The 26,303-nt window shown below is 39.1% G+C and overlaps 3 protein-coding genes and 3 long non-coding RNA genes across 10 annotated transcripts in view; 4 read left to right on the top strand and 2 right to left on the bottom strand.

Moving 5' to 3' along the window:
- Positions 1–1,936: 1,936 nt before the first annotated feature.
- LOC122652020 ((-)-germacrene D synthase-like) lies at positions 1,937–4,900 on the top strand. The gene is made up of 7 exons (XM_043845646.1): positions 1,937–2,102; positions 2,561–2,843; positions 2,968–3,352; positions 3,483–3,701; positions 3,818–3,962; positions 4,085–4,339; positions 4,584–4,900. The coding sequence occupies exons 1-7, from the start codon at positions 1,962–1,964 to the stop codon at positions 4,869–4,871; spliced, it is 1,716 nt and encodes a 571-aa protein (XP_043701581.1). The 5' UTR covers positions 1,937–1,961; the 3' UTR covers positions 4,872–4,900.
- A 2,304-nt stretch (positions 4,901–7,204) lies between these two features.
- LOC122652012 (pentatricopeptide repeat-containing protein At4g37170-like) lies at positions 7,205–9,439 on the top strand. The gene is made up of 2 exons (XM_043845635.1): positions 7,205–9,070; positions 9,271–9,439. Exons 1-2 carry the CDS (start codon positions 7,205–7,207, stop codon positions 9,292–9,294), a joined length of 1,890 nt encoding a protein of 629 aa, XP_043701570.1. The 3' UTR covers positions 9,295–9,439.
- Positions 9,440–9,477: 38 nt separating this feature from the next.
- Positions 9,478–10,690, top strand: LOC122652021. 2 transcript variants are annotated; one of them, XR_006331544.1, is made up of 3 exons: positions 9,478–9,636; positions 9,775–10,085; positions 10,234–10,690. It is a non-coding gene; the product is annotated as an uncharacterized LOC122652021 (long non-coding RNA). The 2 variants fall into 2 exon arrangements; XR_006331543.1 differs by lacking the exon at positions 10,234–10,690 and having other exon boundaries at positions 9,775–10,213.
- LOC122652022 lies at positions 9,939–10,288 on the bottom strand. Its single transcript, XR_006331545.1, has 2 exons — positions 10,170–10,288; positions 9,939–10,126 (listed from the first exon to the last, which is right to left on the bottom strand). It is a non-coding gene; the product is annotated as an uncharacterized LOC122652022 (long non-coding RNA).
- A 1,383-nt stretch (positions 10,691–12,073) lies between the features above and the next one.
- Positions 12,074–26,303, bottom strand: part of LOC122652017 (clathrin light chain 2-like) — a 31,606-nt gene continuing 17,376 nt past the window's right edge. For all 4 annotated transcript variants that reach the window (XM_043845638.1, XM_043845642.1, XM_043845639.1 and 1 more), the window contains 2 exons: positions 12,886–13,039; positions 12,074–12,789 (listed from right to left, as the gene is read on the bottom strand). In XM_043845638.1, the coding sequence (XP_043701573.1) occupies positions 12,289–12,789; positions 12,886–13,039 (655 nt within the window). In that variant the 3' untranslated portion in view covers positions 12,074–12,288. The remainder of the gene's footprint in view (positions 12,790–12,885; positions 13,040–26,303) is intronic.
- On the top strand, positions 22,285–26,115 carry LOC122652023. The gene is made up of 3 exons (XR_006331546.1): positions 22,285–22,295; positions 24,437–24,447; positions 25,994–26,115. It is a non-coding gene; the product is annotated as an uncharacterized LOC122652023 (long non-coding RNA).

Raw genomic sequence — 26,303 nt, 5'->3', positions numbered from 1 at the left:
CGATGGTGTACGGCCACCAAAAATAGGAAATTTTTACAAGAGGTTGTAGAGGAAGTCAGGGCGGTCACAAGCATATAAGTCGTTTCTTCGAAAAGTGCTCCACGTGCTAGCACACTTCGCCGCAAAAATTGTGTGTATCTCACACGCCTGACTTTTGTTCAAAAAAAAAAAACGATTTTAATGACGGTTGGTGATTCATCGCTAGATCGACTCGGTAGGGTTTTCGAGTCAACCCAGTGAGCAAGCGGGTTTGAATTAGTCAAACTCGGATCTCCTTGTTCGGGCCAGACCTGATCCAAGTGGGCCAGCCTAAGCCCGGTCCAAGTGGGCCAACTCGAGACTGATCCAGTTGGGCCGACCCGAACCCAGCTCTGATACCACTTGTTAGTATTTCTAATCAATCACATGAATAGATCCCATATGGATTGAGGAACACAATAAACAAATAAAAATAAACCACATACTTTTTTGTCTAATAGCTGTAGTCAATCCACAAGCTCTAAAAACCTTCCCCAAGCTCTTTCACAACTTTTCTCTTGGAACTCCCGTGAGCAAAAAAATAATAATAATCAAGTAATGGTTGTGGGGACCCTGGGTTGAATATATATAATATTCACCTAACCCTAACACACTCCCACAATGTGTTAGGTCAGAAATACCCTTGACTTAAAATCTAGAGTGGGTTATGGGTCCAATAATCATTATGCATTAATGAAGTCCAAAACCCAACAATCTCCCGGCCATTTGGGCAAAATTAATACTCATATCTCTTATTGGATTTGGTCAGACTCCTAATCATCCACTCAAATTACTTTGATTCAGACAATAGCCACTTGTGTCGAACGATAGCAGAAAACATGCCTCAACATATAGCATGAACCTTTTTGGGTATATTTCTGACCGTTTTCAGTCAATGACTGTTTTTTTACCATTTTTTGTCAATGAGTGTTTTCTAACCGTTTTCAGTCATTGACTATTTTTTGACCCTTTTTTATCACTGACTGATAAGTCAGTCTCAACTAAAATAGATTTCAATCTATTTTTCTAATAATTGAAATAGACCAAAAATAGGGTGTAAACAAAAACCAACATTTCACATTTAAGATGCCATGAATTTACCTATAAATAAAAAAAATAATACAAAAAAATAAAAAGAGGTCATGAATCACACCCATGAAAAAGAGTTTTCGTCCATTGGGGAGGGATCCAAACTTCGATGGGACAGACTACACAATAATGAAAAACATGCATCCCTTTCATTACATGCAGACGATACAAACTTGTCAAGACAGAAAATAAATGTGAAATACATGGGTGGGCCCACTTGTCCTCATATTATGGCCTTAATCCACGTGGTATACCAGCCTCTTTGGATAGCGATTTAGCTGGAATCTACCTGGAATCAGCAAGAACACCTAGAAAAATTCGTAAGTGGGGTTCTTACATCCACACTGCCTTAATTTGAAAGAGAACCAATATATACAAAGGTAGATGGAGATGCAGTCTCTTGTCTTTTCTCCATCTTCGATCGGGTTCTTAGAAGAGAGTCATGATCACCCAAATTTGATGATGCATGTGAGCTAATTAAACACCAACTCCATGAGATTAACAATTCCATCAAGCTAATAGTCTAATTCTACCATGAGAGAATTTAGGATTAATTGGAAATTTAGAAGGGTTAATTAGTAAGTTTAGGGTTTTGCAGGTAAACGTAATGGTCTCATTTGTGCTCGCAATACATGAACTTGTTTTGAAACATCAAAATCATGAAATGTCAATTTATGGCAAGCCATGTTTTTCTTCTGCATGCATCCTAGCCGTTACTAATTACCTCTTCCAAGGCTCATTATTTTCTGAGTCGTACGTGGCTATAAATATCAGATCACACAAATACTTTGTATCCCAAGCATCTTAGCTGCCCCCCATTTTGGTTCTATCTTATATTTTGTGTTATTTGGAAGATGTCTGACCTACCTTCTTTTGTTCCGGCTGCCCATCAGCATTTGATTCAAAATCCAAACACAAATATCATTCGCCGGTCAGGGAATTACCATCCTAGCATTTGGGGTGACGGATTCCTCGAATATCCTCCTGATGATATGGTAAGTTGCACCACACTTGCTTTCAGGTTCTGTTTCGTTGTTTGTTTACGAAAGAGTTGTTATTAGTCTGAGCTAGAGCAATGTTCACAATGATTGTGAGGTAGGTTTTGAGGGTGTTGTTCGGGCAGTGACCCTCCTATGAGGAACCTAAGTTCTAACTTAGTCATCAATACTTAGGGAAGATTAATCCTAGAGCGGATGATAGTGGTTTTAGCAGGAGATGGTTGGTTCCTCCCATTCCTCCCTATAATCCAAATGGGAAGAAGGTCAACTTTATTTCGTGATTCACTGCTTGGGATCATTTTTGTCCTTTAATTCCTCTTTAGCTTGATCTGATTGTAGGTCTATCGATCTGTTGATCTGTGTTTCCCCTCCTTTTGAGGTTTGGGGTTTGTTTGGCTAGTTGTATTTTGTTATTTTTTATACAAATGCAAAATCAAAGAACAATAATTTTGCAGGTATATGATGATGGTTGTCCTGAACATGTTGCTGAAGAGTTGAAAGAAGAAGTAAGGAGGATGCTAATGGCTGATGCCAATTATGATCCTTCAAAGAAATTAAACTTGATTGATTCCTTACAACGCCTTGGTGTGGCATACCACTTTGAAGGAGAGGTTGAGGAATTGCTAGAGCAGATGAAGGATAGAGTACCTCCTGATCATGGTTTTGATGGAAACCATCTTTACACCATCGCTCTATGGTTTCAATTACTTAGACAACAAGGGTATAATGTCGCCTGCGGTAAGTATATACTCCTTTCTCATCCTTTCTTGATTGGAAATTAATTAGACCATCCAATTTAACCTTTTTGATATACTACATGTCTATGGTACGGTCATCTCACTATCACCTATCCACCTTGCAGATGTTTTCAATAGGTTCAAGGACAGCGAAGGCAACTTCAAGGAGGACTTAATTAAAGATGTGCCTGGCTTGCTATGCTTGTATGAAGCTACACATCTCAGGGTACATGGAGAAGACGTTCTAGATGAAGCCCAGGAATTCACTACCACTCACCTTAAATCTATACTCACTCATCATCATCATCATTTAAACCCTCCTCTTGCAACACAAGTGATGCATGCTTTGAAACAGCCCCTCCACAAGGGCATGCCAAGATTAGAAACAAGGCATTACATCTCCGTTTATGAAAAAGTGGAGACAAGGAATGTGACTCTGCTGAAGTTTGCAAACTTAGATTTCAATTCACTGCAATCAATTCACCAGCAGGAGCTAAGCCAACTCTCAAGGCGGGTTTATTTTTTTTTTTTTTTTTTTTTTTTTTTTTTGGGTGGTGGTTTGATACATGTATATGTCTATGCATAAATTTATTATGAGCCAACACTCATGTTCATATACCCTGTTAATTAATGCGCTCAGATGGTGGAAAGAATTGGAATTTGCAACTAAGCTCCCTTATGCGAGAGACCGACTGGTGGAATGCTATTTTTGGATAGTGGGGGTGTATTTTGAGCCACATTACTCTCTTGCTAGAATGATCTTAACCAAAGTCATAGCCTTGACTTCAATCTTAGATGATACCTACGATGTGTATGGCACATTGGAAGAACTCAACCTCTTCACAGACGCAATTGAAAGGTTTGATCCATGATATATACATTTGTCTTTAGCTGTCTATGTATATTGTTTTCACTTTGCTGATTTTATTAAAGTGAACGGTACTGCTTTGAATGGAATGGTCATCAAATTTTCAGGTGGGACATAATAAGTGGCATGGATCAACTTCCCGAATACATGAAACTGCTTTATTCTGCACTCCTAGATGTTTACAATGAAATTGAGCAAGATTTGAGAAAGGATGATGGACAATCTTATCGACTTAATTACGCAATAAAAGCAGTGAGTACTATGTCACCCATATTAACAATTTTGTTTCTACCAATTTGATTAACCTAGTAACTTTAAAATGTTAAAAAAAAAACCTAATTAATTAAAATCATGTTTGTTTGGTTTTATTCCAGATGAAGAAACAGGTCAGAGCCTACTTCATAGAAGCCAAATGGTTTAATGAAGGATACATTCCAACGTTTGAAGAGTATATGGGAACTGCATTGACCTCCAGTGGTTACCCCATGCTTACAGTCACATCCTTTGTCCTTGGTATGGGAGATATTATTGTGACAAAGGAGGCAGAAGATTGGGTAATTGATGATCCTAAACTTGTTAGGGCTTCCGCTTTAATAAGCCGGCTTATGGATGATATTGTGTCCCACAAGGTAAATAATTAAACACTACCACACACGGCATGGCACTGTTTTAGCTAGTATACATTATTGATGCCACATTGGTATAAAAAATAAGAATGTCAATTTAGAACCAAAATCAAAACTAGCCATTTAAAACCGAATCAAGTAAATTGGTTCGGTTCTAGTTTAAAAAATTGGAATTTTTTTTTAATGTTTTGAAAAAGTTTGGTGGATTATGACCCTAACATTGAATTAATTCAAATGTTATTTGAAGATGGAGCAAGAGAGAGGACATGTTTGTTCGAGTGTTGAGTGCTACATGAAACAACATGGTGTCACCGAGCAAGAGGCTTGCGATGAGTTTAAAAGAAGAGTCGAGAACGCATGGAAAGATATAAATCAAGGGTGCATCAAACCGACTATTGTCCCAATGCCATTTCTGATGCGGATTCTCAATCTTACGCGTATGATGGATGTCATATATAAGCATGGAGATGGATACAATAATGCCTCACAAGTGCTGAAAGACTACATCACCTTCTTGTTCATTGATCCAATTTGATCGATCATTATTGTCTCGATCACTTGGATAATATATATATGTAAAAGGCAAATAATAAAGATCCTAAACTCGGATCTCTGTGATGGTCTTCACAAATTAACTTGAAATTCTTCGTCTTTATGTCCATGTCCCTTTTGATTGTAGATGAGAGGACAACAAAATCATTTCATATGAGGAGGACAGAGACAGAAACCAAAATGCCATGTTTGGAAGAAACCACCCTCCCATTTTTGTTACTTCTTCCCTAAGGTCATTAAAATACTGATATTTTATGATGATATATGAAACCTACCCTTTGCAACAGGGGTGTCAAATGCTGGCCTACACTGGTAGGCTCGACACCGAGTTGACCGATTTGTAAACAACCTAGTGTTGGGCAACTCGGGCCTAGCCTGATTATAAACCGATAGTTCTCAGTGATTGGTTGTAGCCCGACGGGTGTAGATCTAGACCGAGTGGCACTGTTACCTGACCATCAACCGATTGTTTGTAACGAACTAGCCTATTTACAGCCCAATTAAAGTGAGCCCGATTATGTATTGATGATCGATCGATCAAATAGAAATGTGTCTACGTTTGGTCTATGAGGCCCAATTAACTTAACGGTCAGTAATGATGCACGACCTTAAATTAATTGGGATCGGTTAGACCTGACCGAAACCAACTGGGCCAGACCGATTGACACCCCTAGACTACTTTCAATCACAAGCTTGGATTTAAAAATCCTACATATATCTACACTTAATTAGTATTTTTTTTTTTTTATAAAACATATCCTTGTATGGGCTTCAGGGCCTAGCTAAGGGCATCATCTCCAAACAGTTCTGCCTTCATGGCATCTCTAATGGATTTTGCTTCCATCATCTTTCGATGTAAAATGCTTATATTAACTAATAAAATTCATTTTTGATTCATCTTTGGTAACCCTGTTTGCCAAACTGTTTAAGAGTGTCCCATATCTCCTTAGACGTCTTCAATTCTGCAAGAATGGAGGGCCTGGGCTCTCATGTTTTAGCTTTTCGAAATTTGAAGATTGTGTTTGGCCCATGAGCTGGACCATTTATATGTTTTGAAAAACGGATACAAAATTAGAAAAATAATTTGGTTTCAAACTTTCAACAGCAATAATAATTCTCGTCTCCTTAGAGGGTGGATGGAAGCTGGCAATGTTAAGTTAAAACCAAAATAAAAAGTTAAATATAACTCGGCCTTTAAAAGGGTTGCCCTGATTCTGAATGTAGGGTGGTATTGGGGTATTAAAAATGCCAAGGAATGTAGATATGCATATGGATAGGATACGGATATCCCTAAATGCATATGGATGTTAATCGAATATGGATTCTTTCATTATCTGTCTACATTCCTGACTTGTGTAACTTAGATCTTTTTTCCCTCGGCGTATATGATTTGCTCTTAATTCGTGTCTCTCAAGTTGTCTTAGCTCTGTTCCTCATTCTCTAGAATCTGTCGAATCCTCAAGAACACTTAAGATTATATTACTTGCTTTATATTTTAAGCCAAATGTTCTCTATGGTGGTGGTGCAGATTGCGCCCAGACACATGGAAGTGGGTGAAATGACCACTTTTCCCTCTCGAATGGCAGGCCCATGTGTCTAGGCGCAGCCTGCGCCCTCGACACAGAGAACATCAGCTTTATATTTTATTACTAGTTGGATGCATGGTTCGTAATTTTGGATCGGATCGGTATCGACCATGACTAATCCGTCAAGGTATTCTTGGATCGTTCCATGGATGGGTCGATCCGATCCGATACTTGCCATTTTCTTGGGTTTTTTGACCGATATTTTAGTTTTTTTTACCCTTTTTTGAATTTTTTCCGATCTATACCGATTTTTAATATTTTATTAATATTTTTTACCAATCCAAGTCTGATCCAAAAAAACCTTAAATTTGGTTGTTTTTTACCCAATTGGTCTGGACCATGATCGATCCCGAGTCCGATACCTGGATTTTGAACCTTGGTTTGATATTTATCCAAATCAGATAGATTAGGTTTGGATTATCCGAGTTCAGATTCGGATACACTTTGAGGGGATATACATACCCTTGAATGCATACGGATATGAATATGATTCGGATTTGAATTTTCGACTGTCCATTTACATCCTCAAAGGAGAGGCATCATTGTGATCAAATCAGTCAAACCCATAGGGCACTCTTACACTGGAACTAAAACATCTTTACTTATTTAGTTGATCTATTTGGAGGAGTTTACTAAAAAAAAAAAAATTGGAGGAAACTAACTAAATTAATGGCCTTACTCTTATTAAGAGAAATTCAAGGACCAACACCCATTCACCTCTTCTGAGAGAATGCTTTATGTTTTGAATTCCATGAAACCCAAAGCTTCTGTTTCTCTAATTCAAATTCACCTGAGGTGTGCATCCTCATTAATGCAAGCCCACCTGAAACAACCTTTTTCTCATAACCCATTCTTAAAATCAGATAGAAACATCCTCATAAACCGACTCTGTAGAGACAATAAATTGAAAGAAGCCATAGACGTTTTATGCCAACAGGGACAATTGAAGCAAGAAAGTCAAATCCTAGACGTTTTAGATCATTCTTTAACCTGCCCATCTGCTTCAATATATTCTTCCCTTCTACAACTATGCCTTCAACAACGAGCACTCGAGGAAGGTAGAAGGGTCCATAACCACATTACGAGATCCCGTTTTGGTCCTGGGGTGTTTATCTGTAATCGCCTCCTTTTCGTGTACACGAAGTGTGACAGCCTGGTCGATGCCCAGAAGCTGTTTGATGAAATGACTGATAGGGATTTGTGTTCTTGGAACACCATGATTGCCGGTTATACAAAGATGGGTCAGCTCAATAAAGCTCGCCAACTGTTTGAAGAAATGCCTGACAAGGATAATTTTTCTTGGAGTGCAATGATCTCCGGGTATGCTCGCAATGACCAACCCAGGGAAGCTTTGGAGTTGTATAGAAAAATGCAAAGAAACGAAAAACTGAAATGTAACAAGTTCACGGTATCTAGTGCTCTTGCGGCTTCTGCTGCTGTTCCGTGCCTTCAGAGTGGGAAAGAGATTCATGGTCATATACTTCGAACTCTGTTGGATTCAGATGACGTAGTTTGGAGTGCATTGTCAGATATGTATGGGAAATGTGGAAGTGTAGATGAAGCGCGGCACATCTTTGATAAGATGTTGGACCGAGATGTTGTTTCATGGACTACGATGATAGGAAGATACCTTGAAAGTGGGAGAATGAAAGAGGGGTTTGAGTTATTCTCTGACCTTTTGAGTTCAGGGGTCAGACCTAATGAATTTACATTTGCTGGGATTTTGACTGCTTGCTCAACTCAAGCTGCAGAGGATGTTGGGAAACAGGTCCATGGGCACATGACTCGGATTGGGTTTGATCCGGTCTCATTTGCTGCTAGTGCGCTTGTCCATCTGTATTCGAAGTGTGGAAACATTGAGAGTGCACAAAAAGTTTTTAAAACAATGCCTCAACCAGATCTGGTCTCCTGGACTTCCATGATTGTTGGTTATGCACAGAATGGTCAACCCGAGGAAGCTGTTCAGTACTTTGAATTGCTACTCAAATCAGGTACTAAGCCTGATCATGTTACATTTGTTGGGGTCCTTTCTGCATGCACCCATGCTGGATTAGTTGATAAAGGCTTTGAGTATTTCCGTTCAATTAAAGAGAAACATGGGTTGACATACACAACTGATCATTATGCTTGCATAGTTGACCTGCTTGGTCGTTCTGGCCGATTTGAGGAAGCTGAAGAGATTATTGATAATATGCCAATGAAGCCTGATAAGTTCTTATGGGCGTCATTACTTGGTGGTTGTAGAATTCATGCAAACCTTAGACTGGCAAAACGAGCTGCAGAAGCATTGTTTGAATTAGAGCCTGAGAATGCGGCGACCTATGTCACATTGGCCAACATCTATGCCACCAATGGCATGTGGGACGAAGTGGAGAAGATCAGAATGACTATGGATGACAGAAGGGTGGTTAAAATACCAGGTTCAAGTAAGATCAAGATCAAAGGAAAGGTCCATGTATTCTTGGTGGGAGACGAAACACACCCCCAAACTGAGGAAATCCATGAATTTCTGGAGAATCTGTCAATTAGAATTAAGGAAGAAGGGCATATTCCTGACACATATTTCGTACAGTATGATATGGGAGAAGAGCATAAGGTATGGTGCTCTGATTCCCACTAGATATAGGCTTTCTACTCTTTCTTTCTTTCTTAAATGTTTATGCATCTGGTGATCAATTACTGTTTTTTATCTTCTGATTTCCTGTGTGGTTGTATTTTTTTTCCCCTTAATTCTTCTGTTTATCACTTTTTGTAATGATGTGCCTTTTTCCCCATTTATATTCTTTTGGAGTTCAGGATATTGACACTGTCAAGATATAAAGATAAAAGGCCCAACAGCTAGTGAAGAACTTGAAGAATATTACCTGATGCAGAATGACTGGTGGCTGGGGGTAGTAGTTGTATCAACTGCGTCTGATTTAGTTCTGCTAGTTGGGTACCGGCTTATATATACGGGACCCCACTTACACTTCTTTATCTCTGGGTCTACCTTTCTTACATCACATGATTGAGAGAGGAATTTTAATGGGGCCTGTGATCATTTGCAAAGCATAAAAACTTGTTTCAGAGAAGATAAGGTCTTTGTGTACATGTGACTCATACCAGATATTGGATTTCACAGATCATGTGTCTGGACAGACTGCTTGTCAAACTTGCTGGAAGGTAAACGATTCAATTAATTACTGATTTCTTTGTCCATAAATTATGTTTGTTTTTATTTCCTTTTTAGCAGTATAACACAGTTTTCTCTAATCATACTTGTTCAAAGATGTTAAAGGCTTAAAATGATTGATTATACAGGTTGATGCATCTTGATCCTTGCGAAAGGAGTGTATGAAAACCCATTTTTATACAAAAGGGGTATTTTCTCTTGCATTTAATCTTTACATCATGAGTTATTGCATTGAATCTGCTTTTGGTACCTTGGAGAATATTTGTGCTTCTATTTTCTGATATATTTGCTTTAACTGTTGCTTTGCATGTTTGCTTGAAGATGGAAACAAGAAGTTGAATTATGTGATGTCATCACAAATGGGTATGTAGTGTCACTGAATGTTACAAAAAGAAAGGGCATGAAGTAATTGTAAAGCAGTCATGGTATTCTAATATCCGTATTTGTTTAAAGGTATCCTAGAGAAGGCTAAATTAATTTCTCCTTTTAACTTTCTTTTTCATTGATTCAAAAGCTAAGTTACTATTCTCCTTTTACATTATTTTTCATTGATTCATGTACAAAGCAGAAATATCCTCCTTCTGCAGGTTCTGTCTAGATGGAACATTACAACAGAGCCTGTGTCTCTGCTCTTCTACGGATTTAGCAAAAGAATGTTGAAAAGGTTCTCAATTGCTTGCTACGCCAGAGGTCCATGACAGGAATAAAGTATATGAACTTGAGAAATCCTCCATTCTCAAGTTGATGGTTCAATCTCACTACCAAGAAGACAAAATGGGGCTAACAAGCTGCACCTGGCAAGATCTAAATTTGGATTCTGATGAGAATAACCGAGTTGTTCTAAATGCCTAGTCTTTATGTGTAGATGATCTATGTTACAAGCATTCCCAGTGCTTTATGTTGAGTTTGGAGTATGGAAAATCAGAGTTTAGATTGGATTTTTTTCATAATAAAACAGGATGAGAGAGAAGTCATCCGTGTAACAATACCGAGAGAATGGCTATAACATTGTGTCAAGTGTTCTGATAAATGGTTGCATCCAAGCACTTGGCGGTGGGTGGACATTACGATGTGGACAGCTCGTTCAGCCACATGGTGTGATCAATACCATTCTATGATAATTTGATGGAAAATTATATGGACATGATGCATGTTAAATTTGATGGTCTATCTTGATTATTTATATTTTTACCTTGTTTTTTAAAAAGCCTTGTTCTTCAAATTGTTTCACATAGAATTGATTTTTTCTGATAATTTTCAAGGCATTATATTGATATTTTGGGAATTCAAATTGAAGTAAAATTTAAATTACTAGTTGATGATTTGCAAATATGTCTTAACAAGTAGATTTTAGAAGGGGGGGGGGGGCGTTCTTGCTCCTCAAATTTGTCACATTTGCACCCAAAGAAAAGGGGGTGTTGCATTCCTACATTTTAGAAGATTTTTCTGTTTTGTGTGAACAAGCTTCCCCACCACAAAAAGAAGAAAACTCTCTCTCTCTCTCTCTCTAAAAATTCTCCTGCAATTCCATGCCCGGTCCAATTCCCTATTGCCTGTAATAAGAGGGGGATGGACCCCACCCGGGCAGTGTTTGGGAAGGGGTGGAATGGTCATTGCGTCCCACCCCCTTGTTAGGGGCACTAGTGGAAGTGTGGAACTGGACCAGACAGGGAATTGCAAGGATTAAATATCTCTCTCTCTCCCTCTGCTTAAAACCTTGGAAGGGACTCAATTGTTTGCACAGCGCTTCAAATCAAAAGCATGATTTGCAATGGACAATGAGAGTGAAAAAGGAGAATGGACTCAATTGTTTGCAAAAAGGAGAATGGACCCAATTGTTTGCACAGCGCTTCAAATCGAAAGCATGATTTGCAATGGACAATGAGTTTGCAAAAAGGAGAATGGACTCAATTGTTTGCACAATGCTTCAAATCGAAAGCATGATTTGCAATTCACAATGCAAGTGAAAAAGGAAGCTTTTGATACTCAAAATCAAAAGAAAAGTTATGGGTCCATAAGGTAACAAGTATGAGATAACATTGGATTCAAATTTCAGAGGGAAAATTTTTTATGCATATGTTTCTCAGTGGCATCAAATTTTGGAGGGAAAAATTAATAGCTTGGCTTGGAACTGAGTTGAGTCTATCTTGAACCTGTTGCAATTCACTGTAAAAAAAATTTATCAATCCATGCCTTCCACATTTAGCATAAATTATTCCTTTGTTAATGAATTCATCCTTCAAATGGCTGAATTTCTAGAGGAATTCGTAAAAGCAGAACTGAAAACTGTAGTTTGCTAGTAAATTAACAGTTCAAGATAGTTCGAGATTTGAGAACTTGAAATTGTTCACCACAGAGGACACAACTGCGCCCTGCATGAATTGTAACATGAGATAGGCGTCTACACACAAAATGTGAAATCTTCACTGTTACCCAAACTCTTGAGTTTCCATTCCAAACTGTCAGTCTCACCAAAAAATGAATTAGTCATTGTTAACATTGACAATCTGATTATAAATGCATTGTTCAATCACGAGAAACCCTTCCAAAAAGAAGGTACCAGTGTGGTACACTGGTAAAGCCTGTCGGTTGCCGTACTTCAAAGGGAAAGGGGCAGAAAATTCCATCTTATGCCATCACAATCATGCATGGACGGCTGGCTCGGGCTCTGTAGCAGGCTGGTCCTCAATTACAGCAGGAGCTTCCTGAATGGATGAGACCGGGGCACCATTAACGGCAATGTCTTTAGCAGCAGGTGTGTCTCCGGCTGCAGCTTCCACTGCAGTTGGTGAAGCACCTTTTCCACCTTTGACATCCTTCCCATCCTTGGCTCCTTTCCCATCCTTGGCTTCCTTGCCATCCTTGGCTTCCTTACCATCCTTCGCAGGTGCAGGTGGGGGAGGTATCATGTGAGGTGGAGGGGTGTGCTTCAGCTTCAGGAGTATCTGCCGCATCCTTGAAAGATCAGTAGGCTTCCCAGGCTTTGGACCTTGGATTACCACAATTGATGGTTTCTTTTCTTGGTCTTTCTTTCCTCTCCTCTTCTCAATATTGGCGACCTCGTGAGGGATGAGCTCTGCTATTGCTTTCCAGTATTGCTTGTCCGCATCTTTGTGGAACTTCTCTTGATTTGCCAAGTAAAGCTATCCAAACAGACATTTCCATCTTAATAAAAATGAAATGTGGATTCCAAAAACAAAAAGAGTAAATGGGAGAAAATTCCTTCAGCAGTTTTCTACCTTTTCTCTTTCTCTATTATTAGCTTTGTTGGTCTCACAGTTGAGTATCCTTTTCTCATAGAAAGCCTGTTTATATTCTTCAGCTTCCACAATAATCTGGGTCCGCATCTCCTTCTCCCTCTTCTCCTTCTCCTCGAGATGAATGGCATTTTGACTGGCACCAATTCATACAAAAAGTTAACCACTCATTATTGGATATGCATGCAAATCCAAAGATATAAACATCTAATTGATGAGATAAATAATAATGTGGATCTAGGGCAACAAAACAAAACCATACAAGCAAGATTATTTAAACGAGTATTGGGATTCAAAAAACTGAGAGTTAGAAATCAGTAGATTACAAGTTTTTTTTTCCCCCTTCCTTTGTTATTTGCTTTGGATAAAAATATAAAGAGAAATGGTTCTCTGAGCCAACAGGGTGGGATGGAATCTCCCACATCCTCACCTTATTAACCATCGGATTCGCCTCTCTATCTCTCCCTCTCTCCCCATTGCAACTCTTCTAGCTCCTACTTTCTCCCTCATTTCGTCCATCCTTGCAGGGATGCAACTCTCTCACTCTATCTCTTCTCTGCGACTACTCTGCAACTATGAATAAAGAACAGAGACAAAAAGAAACAGAGGGAGAAGAAGGGAAAGGCAAAGGCCAAGGATATGACCTAATAAGTTACATAGCTTTCGGTAGCTTCAAGCACCTACCTATTAGATGCAATAAAACATGACTTTCACAGGGCTTAAGGGAAGACAAGATCGGGACCAGCTAAGTTTCCATTGAATAGCACGTCCTTCTTTCTTTCCTCCTAGAATGTCATTTCTCTTTCCTCTGCTTTTCTAACCCGGTTTTTGCGGCCATCTGTCTTTCTATTTTGTTCTAATTCCTTTTTTTTTCTTTTAAGTTTTCTTTTGGACATGAGTCTCCTGGAGTGCTGCTCAGCTCCTTCTGTTGTAGCTCCCTACTAAGGCCTCTTCCTTTTTTTCCTCCTGTTTCACGTCTTTTTCCTTTGGTTTTTCTTGTTTCTCTTTCCACTGCACTTTTGCTTTCCTTCCCCCGATTTTATTTTTAGCAGCCCAATTTTTTCGTTTCTCTTTTTCTTCATGAAATCCAAGCATCTTTTAACGCTTTGTTTCTTTTTGCTTCTGCTGTTATCCCTTTTCCGCTCAGGGAGCAAGCAAGGTTTTTCGATCCTTGGACAGACCAATTGGAGGAAAGCGGGTAGGACTTGCTTACGAGCGAATCAGAGATGGGAGATGAACTTGAACCAGGCAAGGCAGGCTACGAAGTAGAATAACTGAAGTGGTACTCGTTGATTCTCAAACAGAAGGGGAGTCTGTTAGGGCTCCGTTTGATCCATTATGATGGAGAACCTCAGCCATGTCTTCACCCTGTTTGCAGGCAGATTGGAGGGAAATGTTCCTTTATCTTTCCTAATGTAGTTCTAGATTGGTAGGAGACCAACTAGAAGGCAATAACCAGGATCTGCTATGAACTAGGTAATTCGGCTAGGTCAAAATAGGTGAAAATTGTGAAATTAGGGTTAGGATTTGATGGTAGGATTAGGTCAAATTGATGTAGGGGAGTCTATCAGTGAAGGTTATGTTAAGCTTTAATGGTGTGAAGTATGCTGGAATGAATCAGCAGCTAGGTTAGGCTAGGGTTTTGGGTTTGTGAAGGAGGAAGAAGATGGAATCTAGGGTTTAGGATGGTCAGATGATGACCAGGTTTGGATCGAGTTTCCCAGTAGGTGAGGAGATGATTCGATCCAAATATGAGACAGAATTGATGGATGGTTATGGCTGGGTGATGTTTAGGCCTTGGGAAAATTGAAAACAAAAAGGGGGAAACTTAGGGTTGGGCTGTGAGAGGATTAGAAGAGGAATTGTTGGAGATGGGGATGCTTCAAATTCACTGTTGTTGCAGAAATCCCTTGGCAGCAGCTTGTTTGATGGTGAAAACTTGAAAGTAAAGCTTCAAAAGAACCACCCAGACTTCACACCGCAAGGTGTCGATTGGATCAAACACCAATCTCACCAATATTGATCAGACACAAGACAATCTCCTTTGGAGAAGACAAGTTGCAGCAGCAGCCTTGAGCAGAAAACATTTCGAAATTGTGAGGTTATCAGATCCCCCCCCCCCACGATTCACTTTATTTATAGGGCTTAAAGCCACTTTCCTATTCAGCCTAGGCGAGTGAAAACCCCCCTAGGCAATTCTCTTACATCAAGGTGACAATTAAGTTGTCACATGACAACTTAAAAAGTCACATGACCTACTAAACCAAAATAAAATAAAAACTAAGTAATAATTTAAATTGAACCACTGGTTCATACCGGTTCAATTTAAAACATAAAATATTAAAATAAAACTAAGTAAAGAGGCTAATCCCGTATGCAACCTAATTACCCATACTTTAGGTCCATAAAAGTGATCTATTACATTAAAAACCCATGGGACCAAAGGCCCAACATCTCTATAACCCAACTCTAGACTTATTCCTAAGCAAAGAAGCCCAGTTTGGTGATAAATCTGCATCAACTCTCCTTAGCCTGAAAAAATTCATCCTTGAATTTTGTAGTGATGAGGGGAAATCAACATGTGAGTAGCAGCTTTGACTGACTATTCCCAACCAAAACTCTGGTAATGCAGGAACATTAGAAATAAAGTCTTCAAGGCGTGGAGTTTTCTCTTCAAAGAACCATGGTGTCATAACAAACTCAATGTGCTTGACCTCTGAATCAATATCAACTGTGAATGTCGTATTCATAGAGTCTTCAACATGGGTAATCTTCTCATCTAAGACTTGAGGCACAAGCTCCACCTCTTCAAGAACAGCATCTTGAATGCCAATGATTTCCTGTAGAGTGTTCTCGACCACCACTTCACCTTCCACTATTTCAGCTTTGCCTACTTTGATTTCCCTCTTCAATAAAATCTTCCACATGTTGACCTTCCATCTTTGAAGCTTCAAGCATTGTCTCTTCTTTTTCATCACAATTCACTGTGATCAACTTCAACTTTATCTTCAACTTGTGCTCTCTCAATTTCCTTTGGCAATGTAAATTTGTATTCAGCCGTTGATTTAACACTGGTGATGTCAGATTTCCACACTCTTCAACTTGCAAACTGAATCTCATTGATCGAGGCTTCAAGTTGTCTTCAGTTTTGAAGGCCTTTTGGTGGTGATGTTGTCGAAGGGAATTTATTTGACCTTGTCGTCGAGCTCTGAATGCCCGTGGTAAATATTTATTACTCAGGTCTTCCTTCATCTCTACCCAATTAATAGGTGCATTGCCTTCATACTGAAGATCTCTCTCAGTAGTTCTCCACTTCTCCACTACTCACAGGCTGGCCCCGCTAGATTAATACGAGCTAATCTCATCTTCCTAGACTCAGGTAAATTATACCAATCAAAATAATCATCCAAAGTAGCAAACCAATCATAAAATACATGTGGATCATATCTGCCATCATATTTCTTCAACTCGAACACCTCTGGAGGTCTAGGTTGTTCCCTTCCTTCTCTGTGCCTATGGTTGGTGCGAAGAACTTGAGACTGTATCTGATATCTATCATCTTCCAGTGGTATATTGCTGTCCTTTATTGGAGTAACTTGACGTTGCTCAATTTGCTGCAATCTTTCATTGACAGTCCTCTGTTCAGTAGACATAGTTTTCTATTCAGCTCTTATTTCTTCAAATATAGCCCTCTGTTCAGCAGAGAACTTTTAAAACATCTCAATCATAGTGGCCATAGGATTGGGTGCAGCTGGCAGCACTGGTCTACCGTGTTCATCCATGCTCTGATACCACTTAATGTAGTTTTAAATTGGTAGGAAACTAACTAAAAGCCAATAACCAAGATCTGCTATGAACTGGGTAATTCAGCTAGGTCAAAATAGGTGCAAATAGTGAAATTAGGATTAGGGTTTGATGGTAGGGTTAGGTCAAGTTGATCTAGGGGAGTCTATCAGTGAAGGTTACGTTAAGTTTTAATGGTGTGAAGTATGCTAAAATGAATCAGCAGCTAGGTTAGGCTAGGGTTTTGGGTTTTTGAAAGGAGGAAGAAGATGGAATCTAGGGTTGAAGATGGTCAGATAATGACCAGGTTTGTATCGAGTTTCCCAGTAGGCGTGGGGATGGTTCGACCCAAATATGGGACAAAATTGACGGATGGTTATGGCTGGGTGATGTTGAGGCCTTGGGAAGATTGAAAACAAAAAAGGAAAAACTTAGGGTTGGGCTGTGAGAGGATTAGAAGAAGAATTATTGGGGATGGGGATGCTTCAAACTCACTGTTGTTGCAGAAATCCCTTGGCAGCAGCTTGTTTGATGATGAAAACTTGAAAGTAAAGCTTCAAAAGAACCACCCGGACTCACATTGCAAGGTGTCAATTGGATCAAACACCAATCCCACTAGCCTTGATCAGACACAAGACAATCTCCTTTGGAGAAGACAAGTTGCAGCAGCAGCCTTGAGCCAAAAAAATTTCGAAATTGTGAGGTTATGAGACCCCTCCCCCCACGATTCACTTTAGTTATAGGGCTTAAAGCCAATTTCCTATTCAGCCTAGGAGAATGAAAAACCCCCCTAGCCGACTCTATTACATCAAGGTGAAAATTAAGTTGTCATATGACAACTTAAAAAGTCACATGACCTACTAAACCAAAATAAAATAAAAAACTAATTAATAGCTTAAATTGAACCACTGGTTCAAACAGGTTCAATTTAAAACAAAAAAATATTAAAATAAAACGAAGTATAGAGGCTAATTCCATATGCAACCTAATTACCCATACTTTAGGTCCATAAAAGTGACCTATTACGTTGAAAACCCATGGGACCAAAGGCCCAACATGTCTATAACCCAACCCTAGACTTATTCCTAAGCAAAGAAGCTCGTGGTGATAAATCTGCATCATTTCCTTTTAAAAGTTTCAAGCTCGAAGGCAGGACTATTTTTGTTGGTGCCTTTTGGGAATGCTGACCTCTTCCCCATCCTACAGGGAATGCTGACCTCTTCCCTCCCCCCCCCCCCCCCTGTAGGATGATGAAGATGGTTGCCTGTCTTATGGGGCTTTTTATTGGGGATCTCAAGTTTTGGCAGCAAGGGAGTCCATCAGTTTTTGGCTTCGATGGGGTTTTTTTCGGGTGATTGGGATAGATGTTGTGTCTGGCTGATGCTCCCTGGTGTCTTTTTTACCAGAGAAACCCCTTTTTGGGGTTTTTTTTTTTTTTTTTTTTTGGGTAATTTACACATACCACCCCTGAGGTTTGACGAAAGGATAATTTTACCCCCCAGTTTTGAAAAATTCTGCATGCCCCCCTGAGGTTTGCAAACTGTAACAAATAAGCCCATTCCGTCAGTTCATGACTAACAGTGTTAAAAATAAGAGGTGAACTGACAAAATTACCCTTGCAAAAAAAGGAGAAAAAAAAACCTGCGACTCATCTTCCCCAAATCGATTGGGGAAGATGAGTTGCAGGTTTCAAAACCCTTTCAACCCTTAAGGAATTTAGGGTTTCAAATTGGGAAAAAATCCCAAATCAAAACCCTTTTGCGCACCTGAAACCTCTCAAGATTCAAGCAAACATCGAATGAATCAGTTATAGAACCAGTTAAAATATTTGTATGAACACTGAAGTTTATCAGACATTTTCCACAGCAGATAACCAGAAGGGAATGAACCAGATAGTTTGTTCTGTGAGACGTCAAAAGATATCAGATTCTCAAGACCAAAACCGAGACCTAGAGGAAACCCACCTGTTAAATTGTTCTGAGAAAGGTCTAAAACCTCCAAACGACGTAAACCTACAAACGAATCAGGAATCTCACCATGGAAACCAGAGGAGTGAAGCAAAAGTTGCTGGAGTTTATCAAGATTCCCAACCTCTGCAGGTATCTCACTCAACAATAATGGATTTTCTGACAAGTCGAGGTCCACAAGCTCAGTCAAGCTCCCAAAAACAAAAGAAATGACAATACCTGAAAGTAAGTTACTCCCCAAGTTGAGAACTTGTAGGCCCTTTAGAGATACTAAGCCATAAGGGATCTTCCCTTCCACACGATTTCTGCTCAAGTCCAGCACTCTCAAGGACATAAACTGAGAAATCTGATCTGGGATTGTTCCCCATATGAAATTGTTGCTGAGGTTCAATGTCTCCAAAGCACCACATTGAGAGAGATGAAGAGGGATGGACTGGTTGAAGAAGTTGTTAGCAAGGTTAAGATAAGAGAGATTGGGTAGTTCACAGATTGAAGTGGAGATTTCGCCAGAAGGGTTGAGGCCTTGGAGATTGAGAGAAGCGACTGAGAAAGAAGGCCTGGGGGAGCAGGTTATTCCAGTCCAGTTGCATAGAGGGGTGAAAGAAGTGTTAGACCAAGTTGAGAGAGAGTTCATTGGATCTTCAATGGAGGACTTGAAGGAAAGAAGAATCTCTGCATCATCCGAAGCCCAAATGGGAATGAAAACTTGATAAAAGAGAAAGGGAAAGAAGGGAAATTTGAAGGTAGAAGCCATGAAGTGAGAAAGCTCATTGGTCTATGATCTTGGAGAGTATTTGTAAAGGTTGCAGAGAACCTTTGCTTGATGATGGATGAAGAAGCTTAGAGCTCAGAGACTGAAGACAGAGAAATACTGAAATGGGTCTCAATGCTACAATTATCCTTGATTTGGGATTTTTTTTCCCCAATTTGAAACCCTAAATTCCTTAAGGGTTGAAAGGGTTTTGAAACCTGCAACTCATCTTCCCCAATCAATTTAGGGAAGATGAGTCGCAGGTTTTTTTTTTTTTTTTCTTTTTTTGCAAAGGTAATTTTGTCAGTTCACCTCTTATTTTTAATACTGTTAGTCATGAACTGATAGAATAGGCTTATTTGTTACTGTTTGCAAACCTCAGGGGGGTACGCAGAATTTTTCAAAACTGAGGGGTAAAATTATCCTTTCGTCAAACCTCAGGGGTGGTATGTGTAAATTACCCTTTTTTTTTCAGCTATCAGAAATGCCTGTTTTTTCTTCTATTTACCCTTGAGGTGTGTTTTGCTGGAATTTCTTTCTATCTAGGCACAGCGTCTTGTGCTCAACCCTTGTAGAAAAAAGAGATGGGAAAAGAAGGGGGGGATAAAACAGAAAAAGGTGGAAAAAGAAGAGGGGGAAACAAAGAGAAACAGCTATGAGTGTGGCAGCGAAGGACCTGCCTTTATAAAATCATCAATAGCTGAAGATGTTCTCTCCACAGTCCAAATAGAAGTGACTGGTACATCTTCTGATTTTTTATTTTAATCGGTAACACTGGATCTGTCTACTGCTTCATTGAGAGATTTTGTCAAAATGGGTCGAAGCACCATACTGCCTCCTGTGAACTATGAAGCTGGTCGTTTTCCTATAGCTCTATTTCAAGAAGTGGTATGGATATGGCACCCTCAGGCTTTATCAGAATGGTCCTTTGGGACTCCCTGGTTTGCCAACCGAGTCTTTCTTCCTCTTTCTATTTCCCACCATTGTTGCAGTTTCTTAATCTCTTTACTCTTTGTCTCTGTTGATGTTTAGGGTTTGAACTGTACTTTCCCCCTCTCACTCTCATATCCTTTATGGCTGATCTGTTCCATGTTAATTTTATGTTTGTTCCATCTTTGAAATCCTGCTCTCAGGCATCCTGTCCATTTTCTTTTTCATCTTGTTTCTGGGAGGAGGCAGAAGAAAGGAATCATATTTCGAAGCCTCCTCTCTTCCGCTTGCTTGGTAGTGGCTGCTTTTGAACCTTTACGCAAGTTTCTCTTGTTTCCCTTTTCCAGTCCAAATCCCCATCCTCCTTTTCCACCCATTTATGGGTTTTGGTATGCGAGATGACTACAGAGGGGAACTGCATCACTCTTCCATGGAAAAACAGACTATAATAGCACTATAATAGCAGGCGAAGATGATGAATCTTGCGCAGCACATAAGGAGACTCAGCCCTCTTCAGATCATGGAAAGAGATCTCGGTCGAAACCAACCGAAATCACCGAGATATCTCAGTTTCGCAACAAACCAAGTCGAGTTAAGGTGGGAGTTTAAAAAGTACAGGGTTTCGGTTGGTTTCGACTGGTTTCGACATGTTTCGACCATATTCCGGTAGTTTCAACTTGAGGAAACCTGGCTGGAAACCAGGATAGACACTTATTTATACCAGAAACCAGGCCAGACACTTATTTATGCCTAATATCATTTAAGTAAATGTTTTTATATTCATTTACTTAAGATATTATTCATAAATAAGCAAATATCCCCCTATTTGAATCCAATAAAAATAGTTAAAAAATAAAATTCCAAAAGGATAAAAAGTCAACCCCCCAGTTCAAGAACAAAAACTGGATTTTCGGCTGTAGGTGAAATTTTCAACTTTCTAATGCTAGGGTTTTTCTCAAAACTAAAAATTTCATAAATCTTAATATGGTAAAACATTATTAAAAACCAAAAGTGCGGTAAAATATTCATTCGTTTTGATGTCCAAAAAAAATATTTTCATTCAAAGCAATTTTAAACAGCATTTGCGCAAACCAAAATTTGACCGGAACATAACTCCTTCAATATAAATTAGATTTAAGCAATCTTGGATTTGTTGGAAAGCTTTCAAACAATATACACTATCAAACTTGGGTCAAAAACCACGAGTACCATTTTGTGAAAATAGTTCATGCATTGAGTTTACAATGTAAAAAATAGGTTCTATACAAAAAATCAGATAAAAAAAAACATTTATGGGCCTCGAAACCACCAACTCGAGTTGGCTGGGAAAAAAATACAGGTTTCAACCAAGTTCGATCATATCTCAGTTTCTGGATGGTCGAAACCCGAGTTTTAGAACCTTGGTTCAGATTGGATACTATCTTCCCTTTAGTTATCTTTTTCATTCTCTGCTTGTTGTCTACTTTGCTTCCTTTAAGTGTCCTCTTTCTTTTTCTTGTCTTCTTTGTCTGTTTCTTCTTATGCGTATTCTGAACTCCATTTTAGTTTTTGAGTTATCCTCATGTTTATTATCTTGGTTGAATGTTCTGTGTTTTCTAGAATTTTGTTGATACAGTGTTTGGTTGTTGTATCTTTCTGTCTTTGTGGTTGTTACTGTGATGCAGCTCCAAGTAGGAAGAAGAAGAAGAAGAAGTCCTGAACTTAGGGCTTGATTAGGAAGCCATAGATTAGGATTATTATTTTCCATACTTAGTTTATTTTCCTTTTTTTAGATTGAACCGGTTTAGAATTGGTTGCACCCAATTGGTTCAATTGGTCTAATTTAAGCGAAGTGTTCCTATTGGTTAATAGGTCCTTAAATCCTATTGGCTAGTATGGAATCTTCTTTTAAATTAGTTGTTTTAAGTTAGATTCTTTTAACTTAAGTTAGTAGGGTTAAATAGGTCTCTTTACTGTTTTAAGTTATTAGTTTTAGTTTGAATCCCATAAACCCTAATTCTTCTAGAACCTGTCCAGCCTTCATCCTTCATCTGTTTTTCATAAAAATCAGACCACAACCCCCTCATACCAACCCCTCCACTCGACCAGACCTGCAGTCTCAAATATCCACCAAAACCCTAGATTCCCCTACCACCATTAAAACCCCAAAAAACCCTAAATAGCCTAATTTCTGTCTAGAGCTAACCACCCATCAGAATCTGTCCATATTACATTCGAACCTCCCTTCTACACATCTGAACACTCGACCCTACCCCCTGGTTCAGATTTCCATTATAAACCCTAGTTTCAGCCCAGATTCTAAACCCTAAAACCCAAACCCTAACCCTAAAAATTCTGGAAATTGAATTTTGATTCAAAACTTGTTAAAATCTGTATTAATGGCTTCCCCAAAGCCTGCCTATTAAAATCAGATATACATTACCCCATTCCCCCATACCTAACCCTAGAATTTAACCTAAAAACCCTAATTCTGCCCAGCCAAACCAGCAGCCTTGTTTAGATCCTATTGCTTGGCCTCTAGTGGGATTTTTCTCCTATCTAGAGCTACATTATACTGTTTCTTTCTGTCCTTAAATCAGTATCGTTTGTTATGGTTCTCTCCATAGTTGTTAAGGCGCCTAGGCAAATCAAGGCGATCGAGGGGGTTAAAAATCAAGTCGACACCAACAAGGCAACAAGGCGTCGCCTAGCCGACCAAGACGACACCAGAAATCAAGGCGAGAACAAGGCGTCTGGACGTCTAGGCGACGCCTTGACAACTATGGTTCTCTCCTTCCCATAATAATTATTCTTAGCTGGGACACCCGAGGTCTCCACTCACCTCGGACTAAAAGAGCCCTTAAAAATCATGTTTCTTTGGAAATAGCAAGTATTTTCCTCAGCCCTATGGTGTAAAGTCTTTAAAGCTAAGTATTTTCCTCACTCAAATATTCTTGATTTTAACTTTGTTCTAAACTTGGTTCTTATATTTGGAATAACATTAGTCCATATCCTGCCTAGTCTTCAAAATCTTGTATGCTGGAAAATTGGTAACGGTAGACTTGTTAATTTATGGAATGATGCTTGGATTTGTATCTCTGATTGTTAGAATTCCATTGGCTGCTACTGATCATGATGATTTTCTCTTCTGTCCCTATAGCAAGAATGGTGTGTTATCAACAAAGGCTGTGGTTAAATATTTAATGTCATGAAATTCTCATGCCATTTCATTAGTAACATCATCCCACTCTCATTTCTCTCATGTATGATGTTTGATTTGGAAATTTAAAATACATCCAAAGTTGTGTTTATTATTGTGGAAAATTTTGCAAGGGGGTATTCTCACCAGGGAAAGATTGAATCGGTTTATAGATATTAATGACGGTTGTGCCTTTTGTTCTTTAGAAAAGGAAACTGAATGGCACATTTTTATCTCGTGTTCCTTTTCAAACCAAATTTGGGCAGCGGTTTTTTGGGAATGAAAACTGAATACCTCAGTGCCAAATCTATCCCTGATCTGTTGCTCAATATATCTACTTCATATCTATTTTCTGTGACAGACTTGTATTTCTTTTTGTCTATATTTGCCCTTACTTGCTATTTTCTATGGACTGCTAGGAATTATTGTGTTGCAAATTGCTGTCCGCCTAATCCTATGCAAATTATCAAAAATATTAATCGATGGTAGCTGACCTTAATCTGTTTCCTGTTCATCATAATTTTCCTGAGGTTTTTAAACCTGTTAAGTCTCTGTCTAGTAAGGATTTCCTTAGCTATAATCGACAGGGGACTTTCTTCTTGATTTGTGATGGGAGCTTCAATTGTGACTCTTGTCATACTGGATGGGAAGCTGTCATTATCTCTCAAAATCAATTTATATCCGTTCCAATGGATTATGGCAATGAAGGGAATGCTCAAGAAGCAGAGGCAAGAGGGATGCTTCGAGGGCTGCAACAAGCAAGATCGTTGGGAGTAACAATTGTAGAAGTTTGGACTGATTGTTTGGAATTGCACAACTGGATGACTCTATTTCCAAATGGCCTTGGGAATTGTTTCACATACTTTTGGACATCAAATCTATGCTAAATCAATTCTCTGAATGTAATATTTTGAAACAGGATAGGGACTACATAGGTGTAGTTCATAATTTGGCAAATAGAACTGGGACTGAGAACCTTAAAATGGTTGTAACTGAGAATGTGGACTCACTTTGGAATTATTATTTTATTTCTCATCAAAAAAAAAAAAAAAAAAAACACCTACCTATCATATATGTTTGTTTAGGAACCCAGTCATCCTCCTCTGCTCCTGCAACATAAGACAAGTTACCTAACCTCTTCGATGGAAGATGCAAAATCAAAACTGGAATCCCCAATCAAAGGAAGAAGAAGGAGAATGGTGAAGGACCCATTTTTACAAAATGAGACTACATATCACATAACCCCTTTGCCAAAGCCAAAGATGCCAGGGACTAAGACAATAGGAAGCATCAAGGCTGATTGATTCTTTAGAGTCCACCCCTCTCAACCCAATAGAAGTATTGAGGTTCATATCCATGTCCATATCAATATTCACATTGGGCTTGAAACATTCATTCAATGCCTGTGAATATCTGTTGCCACGGCCGTGCTAAAAAGGTAAAACCAATATAACATTCATTCAATGCCTCAAGGGTCTAGGGTTCTTGCAGTAGTCGCAGAGAGAGAGAGAAAGAGCAGCGGAGAAGAGAGTGGGGTTGCAACAGCTCACCCCTTGAATGGCTGAGATGCAGAGAAGTGAATCTGATGGGTAACAAGGTGAGGGCATGGGGGCGAGGGAGATTCCATCCAACCCAGCTGGGTCAGAGAACCTTTTCTCAAAAATAAAAGAGTTTAGTGAATCTAAAATCGGAAGGAAAGGAGATTCATGGCTAAGGATAAAGATGTCAGAGGCTTAGTTATTTTGGAATGTTGTGCCCAAAATGATGATAGTAAAGAAAAAGAATCACTAGTTGGGATTTCCAAACATATTACTCAAAGAATTGACAGAATACATCTAATCGATTGGAATGTACTTGATCATGATCAGAGGACCTAGACAAGAAACTTTGGGGTGGCCACTATGTGCATCGGCTAATTTTTTATCACGATCAAAGCTAACCCTAAAATTACACAGGCCATCAATTAAATCAGGACCAAAACTAAGTGTGCAACTGTCAACGAAGAAAAGATATAGGGTTTGAGGTCGAATGAGAAATTAAGTGTGCAACTGTCAACGGAGTGGAGCCACTTTGGAAGGCTCTACTCCAGATAAATTCAAGCAGTGAAGCCGTGCCTAGGACATCCACGTGAGGGAGATACCATGAAAACCCAAAGTAGAAGACCCTTCAACTTTCAGTTTCCTCTCCCCCCACCCCCTCCTGTGGAACTGAATTGGGATTGAAGATCAGAATATAAAAACAGGTGGAATCCAAGACAAAAAACAAAAGAGCTGATTTCTCAAGAGGGAAGAGCTCACTTGTCTGTGGAGCCCAAATGGGTTGGTTTTTCAGTTCGGATTTTATTTCGGGAGTAATCATGCGTCACAATAGGTGATGCAGCTGACATAGTTATGGTAGCCTTTTTTTTTATGAGATATTCAGAATCTCCAATAATAATGGTCTCAGGGGTGTTTCTTGTATTTTAAAATTAAGGTTCCAAAGTCAGCCTTGTCATTTACATTGTGCCTAAGGGCTGGACAACCAGCTTACTATGTTCTTTAGTAGTTGGAGTTAACTGCATAATGTTGCTGTTCACTCCATCTATATTCGCATTATAGAAAATTTTCGCAATGATCATGCTTTTACTATGTGGGATCATAGTGAGAAGTTGGATTTCTACTCAACGACATTAGAAGAGCTCCAGGATAAATCCCTGAGGAATCTTCTTCTATTATCCTCTTTCCATTAATAATTTCTACAACCTGCCAACAGAATGAACCTGTCAAAGTGCTTTAACCATGATCCTAAATTT

This window comes from Telopea speciosissima, chromosome 2, assembly GCF_018873765.1.
Source record: "Telopea speciosissima isolate NSW1024214 ecotype Mountain lineage chromosome 2, Tspe_v1, whole genome shotgun sequence".
NCBI lineage: Eukaryota > Viridiplantae > Streptophyta > Magnoliopsida > Proteales > Proteaceae > Telopea > Telopea speciosissima.
This window is presented reverse-complemented; position numbering and strand designations above follow the sequence as displayed.

Bases quoted from the DNA above. Each gene is read 5' to 3' on its own strand.
- LOC122652020 (XM_043845646.1), top strand. From the start codon at position 1,962: ATGTCTGACCTACCTTCTTTTGTTCCGGCTGCCCATCAGCATTTGATT. The intron at 3,702-3,817 runs GTTTGATCCATG...TCAAATTTTCAG, and splicing joins TTCACAGACGCAATTGAAAG to GTGGGACATAATAAGTGGCA. The intron at 4,340-4,583 runs GTAAATAATTAA...TGTTATTTGAAG, and splicing joins ATGATATTGTGTCCCACAAG to ATGGAGCAAGAGAGAGGACA.
- LOC122652012 (XM_043845635.1), top strand. From the start codon at position 7,205: ATGCTTTATGTTTTGAATTCCATGAAACCCAAAGCTTCTGTTTCTCTA. The intron at 9,071-9,270 runs GTATGGTGCTCT...TTTGGAGTTCAG, and splicing joins ATATGGGAGAAGAGCATAAG to GATATTGACACTGTCAAGAT.